The sequence below is a fragment of the Acinonyx jubatus genome, chromosome C2, assembly GCF_027475565.1.
Source record: "Acinonyx jubatus isolate Ajub_Pintada_27869175 chromosome C2, VMU_Ajub_asm_v1.0, whole genome shotgun sequence".
Taxonomy (NCBI): domain Eukaryota; kingdom Metazoa; phylum Chordata; class Mammalia; order Carnivora; family Felidae; genus Acinonyx; species Acinonyx jubatus.
The window spans coordinates 11,310,463-11,325,330 of NC_069384.1; the positions used below are offsets into that span (position 1 = coordinate 11,310,463).

The 14,868-nt window shown below is 45.7% G+C and overlaps 1 protein-coding gene across 6 annotated transcripts in view; it reads right to left on the reverse strand.

Annotated features, from left to right (window-relative positions):
* ITSN1 (intersectin 1) overlaps positions 1-14,868 on the reverse strand; it is a 217,817-nt gene that overhangs the window by 9,682 nt on the left and 193,267 nt on the right. For 5 of the 6 annotated variants that reach the window (XM_027041668.2, XM_027041666.2, XM_027041667.2 and 2 more), the window contains 3 exons: positions 11,499-11,682; positions 9,447-9,545; positions 2,427-2,594 (listed from right to left, as the gene is read on the reverse strand). In XM_027041668.2, coding sequence (XP_026897469.1) covers positions 2,427-2,594; positions 9,447-9,545; positions 11,499-11,682 — 451 coding nt within the window. Of the gene's footprint in view, positions 1-2,426; positions 2,595-9,446; positions 9,546-11,498; positions 11,683-14,868 lie in introns of those variants that run through there. The other variant, XR_008297553.1, reaches the window with a different exon arrangement.

Genomic DNA, 14,868 nt, shown 5'->3' on the forward strand with positions numbered 1-14,868 from the left:
AGGCTCTGAGCTGTCACCACAGGGCCCAAGCGGGGCTGGAACCCATGAACCATGAGATCGTGACCTGAGCCAAAGTCGGATGCTTCACTAACTAAGCCACCCAGGCCACCCTTACATTTCTCTGTCTTAAGACAAGAGTGGCAAAGACAGCATTTATGTGAAAGTTAATCATAGGTCTGAGCCCAGATCTGGGCCAGGAAACGGAAGCCAACGTGCCCCCTTTCCATGATTGTACAGACAGACGGAAGCTGCTGTACAATAGCTAGGTAAGACCGGCCGATAAGGAAGGACAACAGTCTGTTTCAAAGAGGACACAGAAGCCACGAAACTCAAATGGCAAGAGCTTATTTTATGCTGCATGATTTAAGATGAAGACCCAGGCAGGCTTCACTGAGTCCACCCGATGGCAGCCATGAGATGCAAGAAAGGGCCCCTTTCCAAAGTGCATGTCGCCATGTTGGCACTTCTGCCTGGCAGATTCGGGTGCTGTTCAGATCCACCGTCTGCAGGATCAAGTTAAAGCTCCTCTGAATGACACACAGGCCATTCTCGCCCTGCCTTCAACTTGCCATAAAGCCGTATCACCTATCACCCTACAGATGCCTGGCTCAGGACGTCCCTCCGCTAAGATGCCCTCCCCCTGGTTTCCTACCTGGATAGACATCTTCATCCTTCAACACCCAGCCCAGTGTCTCCTTCTCCAATGCTTCCCTGAATCCCCCTATGACTGTCCCTTCCTCTTCATCATGTGTTCCCACAGCACCTGCAGCTGGCTCTGCCTTGCCACCCATACTTTATCGTAAACATTGGTTTCGTCCCTCCACTTCATCCAGAACCGCAGAACCCTAGAGAGGGGAGAGGTGACATCTTTGTGATTTTCATGTCCTTAGTGTTTAGTACACTAAGGCAATGGCACATGGGCAGGTGCTCAAGAAATGTTTATTGAATGAATGAATGGATGAAAGCATAAGTGAGCCAACCAGCCGGATGAATGCCCCTGGATTGATTATCGACACAAAATTCCAAAATGGGAGTCTACACTTGTCACCTGGATTTCCACAGGGCTGCTCCCACGGGCTGGCTTATCCCACACCTGTGCTGAAGGCCAACAAGGAAGTGAGGCAGGGAAGGAACCAGCGGTGATGACTTCCTCGGGTAGTGCCTGCCTTTGAAGCATTGTAAGAAGGAGGAAGCCACAGGAAGGGGGGGGGTGTAGGGGATACATTCTGCCTGGGCATTTTGGTAAACCCTAGTGAATGGCGTGTGTGCAGGCATGTGTGTGTGTGTGTGCGTGCATGCACATGCATGCAGAGGCAAAGAAAGGGGGGGGGGGAAGGGCAGCAAGAATAAATGAAACTAAGGGAAAGGTAGGGCACAAGAAATAATTAAATACTAGAAGCGAGACTTCTGTTGCTCCAGTATTGATGGGCTACACTGACTGATCCAGTGAAAATTTTAAAAAACTGAGTAGAATATAAAAATTCACTTTTGAAATGCAAGCAAAATGATAAAAATGTAAAACAAAAACAAGTTTAAAACAATGTGCAGAGGCCGAAAACAATGAAAATGTGAACCCCAGAAGATAAACCCCAAAGCCAGCTTCAGCCCGACAGCCTCCCTTGAATCTGGTGACCTTCAGCGTCCACTTCAAAAGCCATATGGGCCGTAGGAAACAAGCGATGTTTCCAGGGCTCACTGAGCTGAGGGATCTAACAGGAGAGCTCCACCAAACGAAGCCCACAGAGGAAAGGCCACGAGTGAACTCAAGCGCAGCAGAGATGAACAAGAAGACTTGCTTGTTTTTGACCTTGGTGTAAGTGGAATGAAAAAAAATGCCCCCGAGAATCTGCAGCCACAGGGCAACTCCCGACCCATTCACAACTACAATTCACACGCTAGTGTGATCCAAAAACCCCTCTACGTGAAACTTAGGGTGATCCTGGTAGCAATTCTCTTAGGAGGAATGCAACTTCCGAGCTCCAAGGTCCCACAGACAAAGCTCCAAGGGACACTGAGCTCACGATCGAAAATCACAGTACATACAGAGAAGCAGGCATGCGCGGTGACAGCTAGCAGAAACAGCAGAAGGGAACGAGATCCGTAACTGTAGATACTACGCTTCTCTGCTGTGAGATATGCAGGAATATGTTTAAAATGTGTTGGGGGAAAAAAAACGCAGAGCATGGCCACGCGTGCAAGGACAAGACACAAGAGAGGAACCAGCAGATCCGACAACACAAACAGAACTGCCGAAAATGGAGAAGAAAGCAACACAGAAATTAAAAAGTCAGCGGGACAGGTTCAGGAGCAGGGGAGAGGCAGCTGGAGACAGAACAGGCTGTAGTCTGGAGAGGACGGTTCACGATCTTTCTCGCCGCTGAGGCTCAGCGGGAGGGAGGCCCGGGTCCCAGCCCGAAGGCAGTTACCTCAGACAGGCCTTCACACTGCACGTGGCCTTGGATCCACTCCAGCCGGTCGGAGTTCTCCTTCTCCCGCACCCCTTCGTTCACCTGGGAGCACAGCTCCTCCGCTTTCTCCAGGGCGTGCTTCAAGTGGCTGTGGTCAGGGTGGTTTTCAGGAGTGTGTTCCAGGATCTACACGGGAGGACAGAAGACGGCAGCCTCAGGCGGTGCAGGTGGACCTGGGGTCCCCTGTGCTGGGGGGCCCAGCACAGGAGGGCCTGGACCTTCCCTGATGGGTGCTCACATGAGAAACCGCAGCTCTGAGCACCCAACTGCAGCAATGACGTGAGCGTGACGGCCACTCCTTGTTGGCCAGGGCCCCTCGGGAGGCAGGGGGCGCCCACATTATTTATACTTTGGTATGAGGAGGGCAGTGGCTGCAGCGAGCGCATTATACACCCCACGTGGATTTCTCCCTGGAAAATGCCTCTTTTCCTGGGTCCATGCACAGCTGCAGCAACCTGCGCACCTCTGGACCAGTGTGCAAAGGGGTACATCTGAGCAAATGTGCCTTTTTCTGGGTAGAACCCTCGAGGCCAGCGGTTAAGAGTGCCAGTCCTAGGGCTCCACCTCCTGCATTAAAATCTCTGCTCTGCGACTGACCAGGCATGCTATGGGTCAGTCCTGTAAATGTTCTGAACCACAATTTCCTCATATGAAACGTACGGATGCTAACAGCACCTCCTTTGGGGGCGCCTGGGTGGCTCAGTTGGTTAAGCGACTGACTTCGGCTCAGGTCATGATCTCACAGTCCGTGAGTTCGAGCCCCATGTCGGGCTCTGTGCTGACAGCTCGGAGCCTGGAGCCTGCTTCCGATTCTGTGTCTCCCTCTCTCTCTGCCCCTCCCAGACTCATGCTCTGTCTCTCTCTGTCTCAGAAATAAATAAACATTAAAAAAAACTTTAACAGCACCTCCTTTATAAGATTGGAGGACTCAGTGATTTGATACAGTAAAGTACTTTGCAAAGTGCCTGGCCCTTGGAAGGTGCTCAGTAAAAGGGAACGATTATCATCGGGTGTACCTACCGAGGCTTTGTCCAAACACAAATAATTCACATGGACCTAACCTCGAATAATATCTCATCTCAAAGGTACACTTCGGCTTAAAGTCCTAGGTAAGCCCCTAACTTGAGAAAAATGCACATTCTGGGTCCTGCGTGGCCACCGATCATCTCCAACAAGGGCCCCACCCTCCAGGCCAAATCCCGGCTGAGGTCAGGATCCCTTTGGAAACTCCTGTTGTCATCCCTGACCATATCCCTGGGGGCGTGGGACTCCAGCGTAGGAATTTTCTAGAGCTCTCCAGGTGATTCTAAAGTGCAGCCCAGTCTGAGGATTACAGTGCTAGACTGGGAGCCCACACAGCTGGCTTGTGTGAATTCATTTGTCTTTGTTTTTGTTTCGGTTTGCTTTCCTTTTTTTTCTTCTTCAATTTATTTGAACTAAAAACAAAACAAAACAAAAAAACAAAAACAGGTTACCCATTTATGCCACCGCCTACCCCTGCCTCCGGCCACCACCAATCTGTTGTCTGTATCTGTGAGCTTGGGAGGCTTTTTTAATTAATTTTTTTCAGATTCCAAATATAAGAAAGATCATATGGTATTTGTCTTTCTGTGTCTGAGTTATTTCACTTAGCATAATGCCCTCGAGGTCCGCGTCGCTGCAAATGGCAAGATGTCACTCTTTTTAACGGCTAAATAATATTCCATTATATAAATTATATTATACATGTTATACATAATATATTTACATCATAATTTATATATCTATTCATCCATCAGTGGACAAGTTGGTTGTTTCCATGTCTTATAAATAATGCTGCAATGAACATAGGGGTTCATTTATCTTTACAAATTACTGTTCTTGTTTTCTTCAGGTAAATGCTGAGAAGTAGAATACCTGGATTGTGCGGTAGCTCTATTTTTAATTTTCCAAGGGACCTCCTTACTATTTTCCATAGTGGCTGCACCAATTTACATTCCTACCAACAGTGGGTAAGAGTTCCTTTTTCTCCACATCCTTATCAACCCTTGCTATTTCTTTATAATCGTCATTCCAACACGTGTGAGATGATTTTTATTTGCATTTCCTTGATGATTCATTATGTTCAGCATCTGTTCAGGTACCCGTTGACCATCTATATGTTGTCTTTGGAAAAATGCCTATTCAGATCCTCTGCCCATTTTTAAATCGGATTGTTCGTGGGAGTTTATTTTTTATTTTTTATTTTTTTTGCTATTATATGAGTCGTACGAGTGCTTTATATACTTTGGATGCTAGCCCCTTATCAGATTTTTGATGTGCAAATATTTTCTCCCATTCAGTAGGTTGCCCTTTCATTTCGTTGACAGTTTCCTTTGCTGTGCAGAAGCTTTTCCGTTTCCTGTTGTCCCATTTGTTTATTTTTGCTTTTGGTGTCAGATTTTTAAAAATCATTGCCAAGACCTATTCGTGTTGTCAAGGAGATTGCCACCTGTTTTATTCCGGGAGTTTTATGGTTTGGGCTCTTACATCCGAGTCTTTAATCCATTTTGAGTTAATTTTTGTGTACGGTGTAAGACATTGGTCCAGTTTCATTCTTTTGCATGTGGCTGTCCAGTTCTCCCAACATGATTGATTGATTGATTGATTTAATTTTTTAATAATGTTTATTTTTTGGAAGGCTGTGCACAGGGGAGGGGCAGAGAAAGTGGGGTGGACAGAGGATCTGAAACGGGCTCTGTACTGACAGCAGAGAGCCTGATGTGGGGCTCAAACTCGTGAACTGTTGAGATCATGACCTGAGCCAAAATCAGACACTTAACTGACCTAGCCACCCAGGCGCATGCCCCCCCCACACATACCATTTATTAAGGAGACTGTCCTTTCTCTATTATATGTTCTTGGCTCCTTTATTGTAAACTAATTGACCATATATGCATGGGCTTATTTCTGGGTTCTCTATTCTGTTCCACTGATCTATGTATCTGTTTTTAATGCCAGTACCATACTGTTTTTTTAATTATTATAGCTTTGTAATATAGTTTGCAATCAGGGAGTGTGATGACTCCAGCTTTGTTTTTCTTCGTCCAGATTGCTTTGGCTATTTGGGTCTTTTATGGCTCCAAGTTTTAGAATTGTTCTATTTCTGTGAAAAATGTTGGAATTTTGAATGGGCTTTCATTGAATCTGTATGCTGTTTGGGGCCAGAACAGATATTTTAACTACATTAATTCTTCTAATCCATGAGCATGGAATATCTTTCCATTTATTTGTGTCTTCTATAATTTCTTTCACTAATGTCTTACGGCTTTCAATACACAGATCTTTCAACTCCTTGGTTCAATTTATTCATAGGTGTTTTATTCTTGTCGATGAAAGTGTAAATGGGACTGTTTCTTTAATTTCTCTTTCCAATAGTTCATCATTAGTGTATAGAAATGGAACAGATTTTTGTGTATTGATTTTGTATCCTGCAACTTCACTGAACTTACTTATTAGTTCTAACAGTTTGCTTTGTTTTGTTTCAAAATGGAAATGGGCTTATTGATTTTTCTGTAATATTGTACAATATTCAGAATTCAGAAAATTCAGCAAGTTATAAAGAACTTGGGGTGCCCGGTTGGCTCCGTTGGTTAAGCGTCTGACTTTGGTTCAGGTCATGATCTCACAGTTTATGAGTTCAAGCCCCAAGTCGGGCTCTGTGCTGAGAGCTCTGAGCCTGCAGCGTGCTTTGAAGTCTGTGTCTCCTTCTCTCTCTCTGTCCCCCCCACCCCAACTTGTGCTCTGTCTCTCTCTCTCTCAAAAATAAATAAATGTAAAAAAAAATTTTTTAAGGGGCGCCTGGATGGCTCAGTCAGTTAAGTGTCCAACTTCAGCTCAGGTCATGATCTCAGTTCGTGAGTTCGAGCCCCGCGTCAGGCTCTGTGCTGACAGCTCGGGGCTGGAGCCTGCTTCGGATTCTGTGTCCCCCTCTCTCTATGCCCCTCCCCCACTAGTGCTCTGTCTCTCAAAAGTAAATAAACATTAAAAAAATTTTTTTTCATTTTTTTTGAAATAAAAAAAAAAGAACCTAAAAAATCACCCATAATCTCCCCATCTGGAGAGAACTTCTGTCTGTATATTAGTTAAATGCTCTGCCTACACATACACACACCACACACACACACACACACAGACACACGCACACAACTTTTTAGAAAATAAAAATTAAATCATGCTACCATACCACACTGTGCCATTTTGCACACTATTTTTATAGCACTTAATAGCAGTTACACAATATCATTTGATGCCCATATCCTGTGGACCTATGCTATCATTTTTAAGGATTCTATGATGCATCGTTGTAAGGATGAACTACAAGTCATTTAAATAGTTCCCTTCCCATAAAAATTCATGTTGTTCCTAATTTTTAAATATTTCCCTGATTATTTTTTTTAGGACAAATTCCTAGAGGTGGAAGTGTTGAGCCAAAGAGAATGTGCACTTTGATCTGTCCAACACCTTCCAAGAGCCTGAACGACTTTACCTTCAAGCAGCATTTTTGTCAACACTGTTGACCTACAATCTTTTCAATATATGCCTATCTGGCAAGCCCAAAGCAAGGTATTTTCTTGTGTGGCCATGCATCTCTTTTATTACTAGTTAATTTAAATTTGGTACATTTACATATACTAACTTGGTTAATTCTCACAACTCTTTGCAGTAGGTAGTATTAGTGTTCCTAATTTACAGATAAGGCATCCGACGCCCAAAGAGGTTAAGTAACTTAACCCAAGGGTATACAGCAGTGGGGACTGAGATTCAAACAGCCTGTCTCCTGACTGTGTTCCTTACTGCTATTCTGCACTGCCTCCCAGAAATATCTAGCTGTATATTTTACCTATTTTCCCGCTGGAGTATTTATCTTTTTCCTTTTGAGCTGTAAGTTGCCTTACTTAGAGGATAGGTAGACACATAGATAAATACAGAGATACAGGTAGGTCATCTATGTATATTTCAGCACCCACTTACATACAGTCTGAAATATATTTACCCAGGTTCCATCTGTCATTTGTCTTTTGATGTTGTTCATTATATTTTGTCACACAGAAAATTTTTAAGAAAAACATTGTTACAAATAATATATTGACACATTCTTGATATGCAAGATTCAAACAATACAGAAGTACACAGAGCAAAAGTGAAAGTAGCCTTTCACTATCCTACCCAAGAGATAACAGACTGAAGGGCATCCCTTTAACTACTTTTGGATGCTCTGCACATATTTAATAATCACACATAGAGCTTGTCCTCTGTTTTGCAGAATGAACCACACTGTAGGATTACTCATGAAAGGTGTTGTTTTGTTTTGCTTTGTTTTGTTTTAAGTAGGCTTGATGCCCAGTGTGGAGCCCAATGCGGAGCTTGAACTCACAACCCTGAGACCAAGGTCTGAGTTGAAATCAAGAGTCAGTCACCCAGGTGTCCCCCTCCCCCCCTTTTTTTTTTAACTTAATAGCATTTTCTGGATGTCATTCCATGCTAATTCATAGAAGTCTCTATTTTTAAAAATATTTTCATAGTACAGATCTATCACAATTTATTTGCTCTACTTAATGAACATCCAGACTAAAATATTTTTTTAAGTTGCTACAACTCTAAATCCTTTACCTTTCTTTTCTTAGTGCCATGCTAAGAATTTCTCCACCTCAGTCTCATAAAAAATAGTTCATCTTAGTACTTTGACGGGTTTTCATATGTATTATAACTGGCTACCTTTTAAAAATCTCTTCTTAGCTGCACTATTTTTCAGTTCATTCTCAGGTCCTTGAAAGGGCAGCAAGCACGTTTCTGCAAATAACTATAATTTGTTTTTTCCTCTTTAATATGTATGACTCTCAGTTCTTTTCTTGTTTTTGTCCCCCTTTCCTCACTGGCTAGATCTAAAACACCTATTTGAAAAGCCTGTTTCCAACTCCAATGTGCAATTAAATATTGGGGGAAGTAAACAGAAGTACTGAGCTAGTTAAATAGTAACAGTCAAGTTGGAAGAGAGGAGATAGTAGGTCGAAGGCCTGCTTCCAATCTAATCATTTAATTCAGCCAAGGTGGCCAGAGTGTATTTTGTGGCCTCAAGCTGGGGTTGAACTGAGGAGACCGGAGGGAGATGTGTTACTATAAAGAGTTTGAGAAAATTACTAAACATACTGAGGATAATGAGAGGCAGGTTTCTCATAGAAAAGTTATAAGTATAGAAAGGAGGAAGGTTAGAATAAATTCTGTGGCTAAAGATTAGAACAGGAGGTATCAGTGTCAACTCATAGGTTTTAATATGCATTTTTATATACATGGATTGATCTAGACATAAATATAAATGTATGTGTGTACACTTACATATATGTGAGTATGTGTGTATGAATATAATACATACATATATTTCCTGACTCTACCACTGAGAGACTCAAATGGCAATAACACCCCAATCGCAATGAGCACACCAGTGCCCAGATCAGGGCGTCTAAAGTCTCCACTAAACGGAACCAAATCTAAAGCCCGTCTCCAGGAGCTAGCCCCCCTGTGGTTATATAATCACAGGCTCAGAGGATGTCGGAGTCTGCTCCCTCATATTGCAGATGGAGACATTGTGAGATGGCTTCACAATGGCTTTCTGAGGATGGGTGGCCGGCATTACGTTTCTTTCTTTTTCTTGGTAGGAAAATGAGGCACGAAGGCATTACACCTCTATTAGAAAAAGAACCAAGAACTGAGCTCCCTTTTTCCAACTTATAGGGTAAAAGCCACTTGGTATCACAGCTGAAGACTGTATATCATTAGCTCTTTTCACAATAAACAGCTTTTCTTTCTGAGTTACCAAGCAGATGCTTCCAACATCCCATTGGAGTATGATTCGATAACGACAGATACCAGGTGCACTGGCTGGGAACTTGCCCGTGACCCCGGATCCCTGAAATGCTGAGCAACCATTCTTCTGCTCGAAAAGGTGAGATGGCTACTTACATTTTTAATGATCAGTGGGTATCTTGTTACCCGTTGCATAGGCTTCAGTATAAAACTAGAGAGTGGCATCCCTTTACATCGAGGGTCCATTGCCAGTCTCTGAAATGAGAGATGTTTTAAATGCACTTAAGAAATCTGCAAAACCGAGTCAGTGACATCAACACTGATGTTATTGAGGACTCCCCACCCATCACGTTGTCTCATTTATCTGGACCAGAACTGAGGAGCCTAGAGTTGGAAGGGCCTGACTCATTATCCTGGTCCAGGATGAGGCACGTTCCAGATGGACACTGGACACCAGTAGATGTGACTCAGCCACCAGGGTTAAGTCCTGGTCTCCAGAGTCAGTACACCCTCCCTGGGACATACAATTCCTCCCTTACAGAGATGAGATTCTGACTTTACAGAGAATATTTCTTCTGGATATCTGCCAGAGCTTTATAACAGTCCCAGGAATAAGAAGAGACACAAGACTGTAAAATTAGAATAAAAATTCCCCTTAAGTCCCAGAGATGGCACGAGGGCTGGATCTCATTGTCTGGTTCAGATGCAGCCTGCACATCCCTGTGGGAGCCCCAGGCAGGCAAGGACAGTGGAGCTGAGACATGAAGGGTGAGGACTGCAATCTCAAGTCCTGAAAGTTGTCCCCACCCTAGACCACCTGTCCCTTTTTTCAACTCAACTGGGGGAAAGAGTCCTTTTACCCCCAAAAGATGATCCCATCCATAAGTCACAGGGATAACATGGTGACTCAGCTTTCAAAGGCATTGGTCAGGTTTAACAAAGCCTTAGAAACAGGCGGCTGCCGTGACCTGGGCCCCAACTGTCAGTGTCTGAATCCGCTCCCAGACGTGGACATCATCACTGCAGGAACACCTCACACCTGGCAAGGGCACGTCAAACCCCCTCAGGGATGGGGTGAGGGGAGGTGATCAGGGAACGGAAATAAGCCCCCTGCCCTGGGTGGTGTCAGCATTTCCCTCAAGTTCAAGTGCATCCAGTGATGAATTCATCCTGCCTTGTGCCCAGGGAGGACTGGCCCTTGGCTGAAACCCCAGGTGGCCGAGCATCTGCTCTCCAGTCTCTAGGCCACCCTGGGCCTACTTCTTACCGAAATTTCTCCCCTTTGAATGACTTTAGAATGTCCCAATTCACTGGAGAGCAAATCAAAGCATTTCATGTTGAGAAACACCAGGGGAACAAGAAAGAACAAGCATCATATGATGCAATGGTCAAGGAGGGAACACCCTTGTACCTCACAGTGATGATTCCACAAACACGATTATTGGGCCAGAGGGAATGGTCTGCCCCCAAATGCACAAGGTACAAAGATAAGCCTGCCATTAGTGTTACTGGTCTATTCCCTAAAATGTAACTGTTTAGCAGAAATTATTTGATTCTCTTCCTATGGTTTTTTCTCTGGGAGACGTGGGGGCTGTTTGAGTGGGCCAGTGGGGCCAGCAGGAACCTACCCCAGTCAATGCCAAGCCCAGGGCCTGGGGCCTCCAGCAGCACGGGGCCCACCTCCCCAGACATCCCTTGGTGGACACATGGCTCTCGAGATCCCCTTATCCCCAAGGTAGACGTCCTGCATCCCACAGTCACCCCCACAGGCTTCTTAGGGTTTGAGGCCATCAACAAGAACAAACTGGAAAAGGAACAAAGGGTCCACTGGGATTCCTGGCCATTCCCTCTGCAGCAAAGAACTGGGGTGCTCAGGCCAAACAGAATAGGAAACCTGAGGGGCGCCAGCTGTGCTGGGCCTGACAAATGAGACAGAAGATTAAAACCTGCATCCAAACAACACCACTAACACTCTTGGACCACAGATCAGAGCTGCAGGGCGCAGGGCTGGCCCCTCCTCTCCATGTCCACCCCTTGGGTCACAGCCACACCTGCCAGCTCATATCACCCCTGTTGCTCAGCCAAGACCTGAGTCCTGTTGGCTTTTAGCAGGAATGAGCTTGCAGGCTTGACTTCACTCCTCGCACCCCCAGCCGTCCTGCGACAACCACTCAGGGGCCGGGGCTCGGCTCAGCCTGGGCTCCTTACTTTGACAAACTCCTTGAAGTCCGGGGCCTCGTCCGTCTTCTGCTGGATCAGGGCAGCCCCATTGAGCTGACAGCTGCAGAAGCGGATGTAGGGCTGCATGTGCGGCAGCTGGGCGGTCAGGATGTCGCCGACCATCTTCACAGGCATCTTCTCCCCAGACATCTTCTTGCGGACTCTCAGCGCTCTGCACGGGAACGTGAGAAGTGAGCCCCCTGCCTTTACCCTCAGCCAACGGTGACATGGTGCACTTCTAGGTTGTACAGAAACAGAATGTGTGTGAGGGGCACAGACCCAGGGCCACTAAAGGATCTACTGGGGAGACAAGGAACAGAAAAGAAATGAGTCTAGTGCTACAGAGAGGTATCACCGGGCCATTTTTCTCTGGCATGATGGCTGTTGGCTGGTTCTTAGGAATAAAAACTTTTCAAAGAAATCTTTGCTGAACGAGTCAGCAGGAAAAATAGTATTTTTCTCATGGAGAAATACGGAATCAGTTATTTAGTAACTCAGACAGGATCTCTGTGTTGATGTCTCACTTCATAGACGATCTGTGGTCAAAGTCCCAGGCCACTGTGGCCCCAGCACTGAGTCTGATTCCGGACCAGTGCCACCCAAGGGAGGCTACTGTTGCCAAGGGACATGAAGGCTCATTTTCAGACTGAACATAACATAATTAAGATGGTAAAAATCAACTGCCACAGAAAAATAATCCCATTATGTCACCAAAGCCAGGTACAAATGATTGTCTGGACTATCTGTGTCATTCACTGCTTCATTGCTGTGGCTAATTTGAAATTGACTGGATTACAGGGTTCTGAAAAGAGAAGCCTGTTTATATGATAATGGACCAATGAACCGACACAATTCACATCCTGGAGGCTGAGGAGAGACTGATGGGACTGGGAAAGGTTTGTTCTGGGTCCAGCGGCAGCCTGAGTGTTCAGGGCCATGAGAGCCAAGACTGTGCATCCCAACCTTCCAACTCCAATATGAGAACTCCTAACACCAGCCTCTAGAGGACATATCACTGGGCTTCTAGCCAGCAAGGATAGCAATGCACCCTGACGGCAGGACCACAACATGAGGCATGAATGTGTTCTGCCTACCCCAATGATGATGGATAGATGGATGGATGGATGGATGGGTGAATGGGTGGATGGATGGATGGATGGATGGATGGATGAAACGGAATGGTACAATATATGATTTTCACATAACCTTTGGCTGCTTTCATGGTCATGTTAGAGAAGCCCTGAGGTAAGGATAAAGCTATAGAATTCCAAGGAAGCTTTGCAATATTAGCATTAGGCTTTAAAAACTTCACATCACATTATTTTCTTTCTCCTACATTTTTGGCTAAAGGAATAATCCTTGGACTGGGCAAACAAGTCAGGGAGAGAAATTTTAGGGAAAATAAATTATGTGGTCTGAACAATTAGTAATTCTCTCTCTGCAGATGCCCTTGTAGGGAGAGATGCCTATCAACACTGGCAGCTTGGGGGGAGAGGGGTGGCAGCCTGATACCCTCAAAATAGCCAAATGGCCATTGCTCATTGAGGGGGTTGGTATGGAATATCTCCCAACGTGTAGAAATTTCCTCAACTTGCTCAATTGGGGATGATGTCACCCCCAGTTCTGGGGGACCAGAGCCCTGAATAACCATGTTACAAACTGGTTATGCATGGACAGTGGAAGAAATTCCATCATTCCATCATTTTCCTATGAGGAGGAGCAAAAGAATCTTTCACTAAGAGAATAAAAGTACCACCCTCTCCCCCACCCCCTTAAAAAAATAATAATGGAGGAGACAAGGAAAGGAGAAAAGAAGAAAGATGGGCATTGTCGTGAAGAGGTTAAACCAACGCCTGGGTTCTGGAACCCCACACTTGCAGACTCGAGTTGTCCACCTAGGGTCCAGGCCTAAAACCAGGCTCGTACTATGGACCAGGCACCTGTTAGGTTCACTCGTGGGTCTCCTTCTGGGATGTTCTACCGCACAGGCAGGACTGGGCCTGAATGGGTTTGAACAGAGGGTGTCACCAGGCTCCCGGGTCACGTGACTCAACTGCCACAGCTCTGCCCTTTGGTGAGCTGGTTTGTAATCTCATCTAAAGGTTTACTGGGTGGAGGCCGTGAACGGCTGATAAGCAATCAGCTAATGGACATTTCAAAGAGCGCTCGGTGTTTGCTGGATGAATTCGCACTCCCGACCCTCTGAGGTCCGCAGAGCAAGCACATGGTCAACAGAGCTTGCATTTATTAACACGTCCTTTACGTATCAAACAAACACTCTCATGTGTACTGCTAACTCTCCCTATTGGCTGTTGGCACACCTGAGGCCTAGGGAAACCGAGAGACCTGACCAAACTCACACAGCTAATACTGACGGGAGCAGCCCTTGAACCCAGGAGGTGTGACCTGTGACCCCGGAGCTCCAGGTCCCTGAGCACTGAGCGTGAGACAATAGACACAGCGTCCAGACCCGCCTCCACTCCCCAGCTGCTCTGCGCAGGCCCCGTCCTTCCTCCGGAAGCAGCTCCTGCCCTCCGGCCAGGTTTCTCTCCACTTCTCTCCTTCCACAGTCCTCTGCTTCTCTCCCTGTCTCCGCTTCCGGCCTCTCCTCCATGCCCCGCCCCCAGCCCCAAGTTCCCTCCCTCCAGGCGGAGCCTGCTTGGGATTCTCTCTCCCTCTCTCTGTCTCTACCTGTCCCCCACTCGCACTCTCTCTGTCTCTCTCAAAAGAAACAAACTTTACAAAATTTTAAAAAATACACAAACAACAGCCCCTAACACCCGGTTTGCACAGCCCTATGTCACTTCTGTGTCCCTTCTATCACTTCTGACAGCTATACTCAGGGGCCTGTGCCCACTCTTAACATGAAAACGTTCTAGATCTTTCTGTCCTACTCTGTTTCTTAAAAGCAAATTTCACAGCTCTCCACTCACCAGCAAGAGAACAAACCATCCGCTCTGACCCCCAACCAGAGGCATCATTAGTAGGAAGTCCTATGTCCCAGTTAGCACCCCTTTATTTTCATTGTATTTGTTTCTTATTTATCTGTCTCCTAAATCCCATGTCCTTCCCCCTCCCACCCCAAGTTCAAGGAGTCGCTGGCCCTTGGATCGGGAGTGGCAGATATGTGGCCTTGCAGGGATTGCTGCCTTACAGTCTCTTTATCCAAAAAAAGCCTTCCTCTTCTAGCCTGCAGGGGCCCCCAAATCCCCCCATCATTGGGGTTAATCCTTTGCAGGAGAAATCAAGTCTATGCAGCAAAGGAATGTAGCAAGATGTTCACTATACAATCCACAATATGGGCGTTCACCTTATACTTCTTTTCATTTTTCTGTTTAAAATTTTTCATAGTGACATA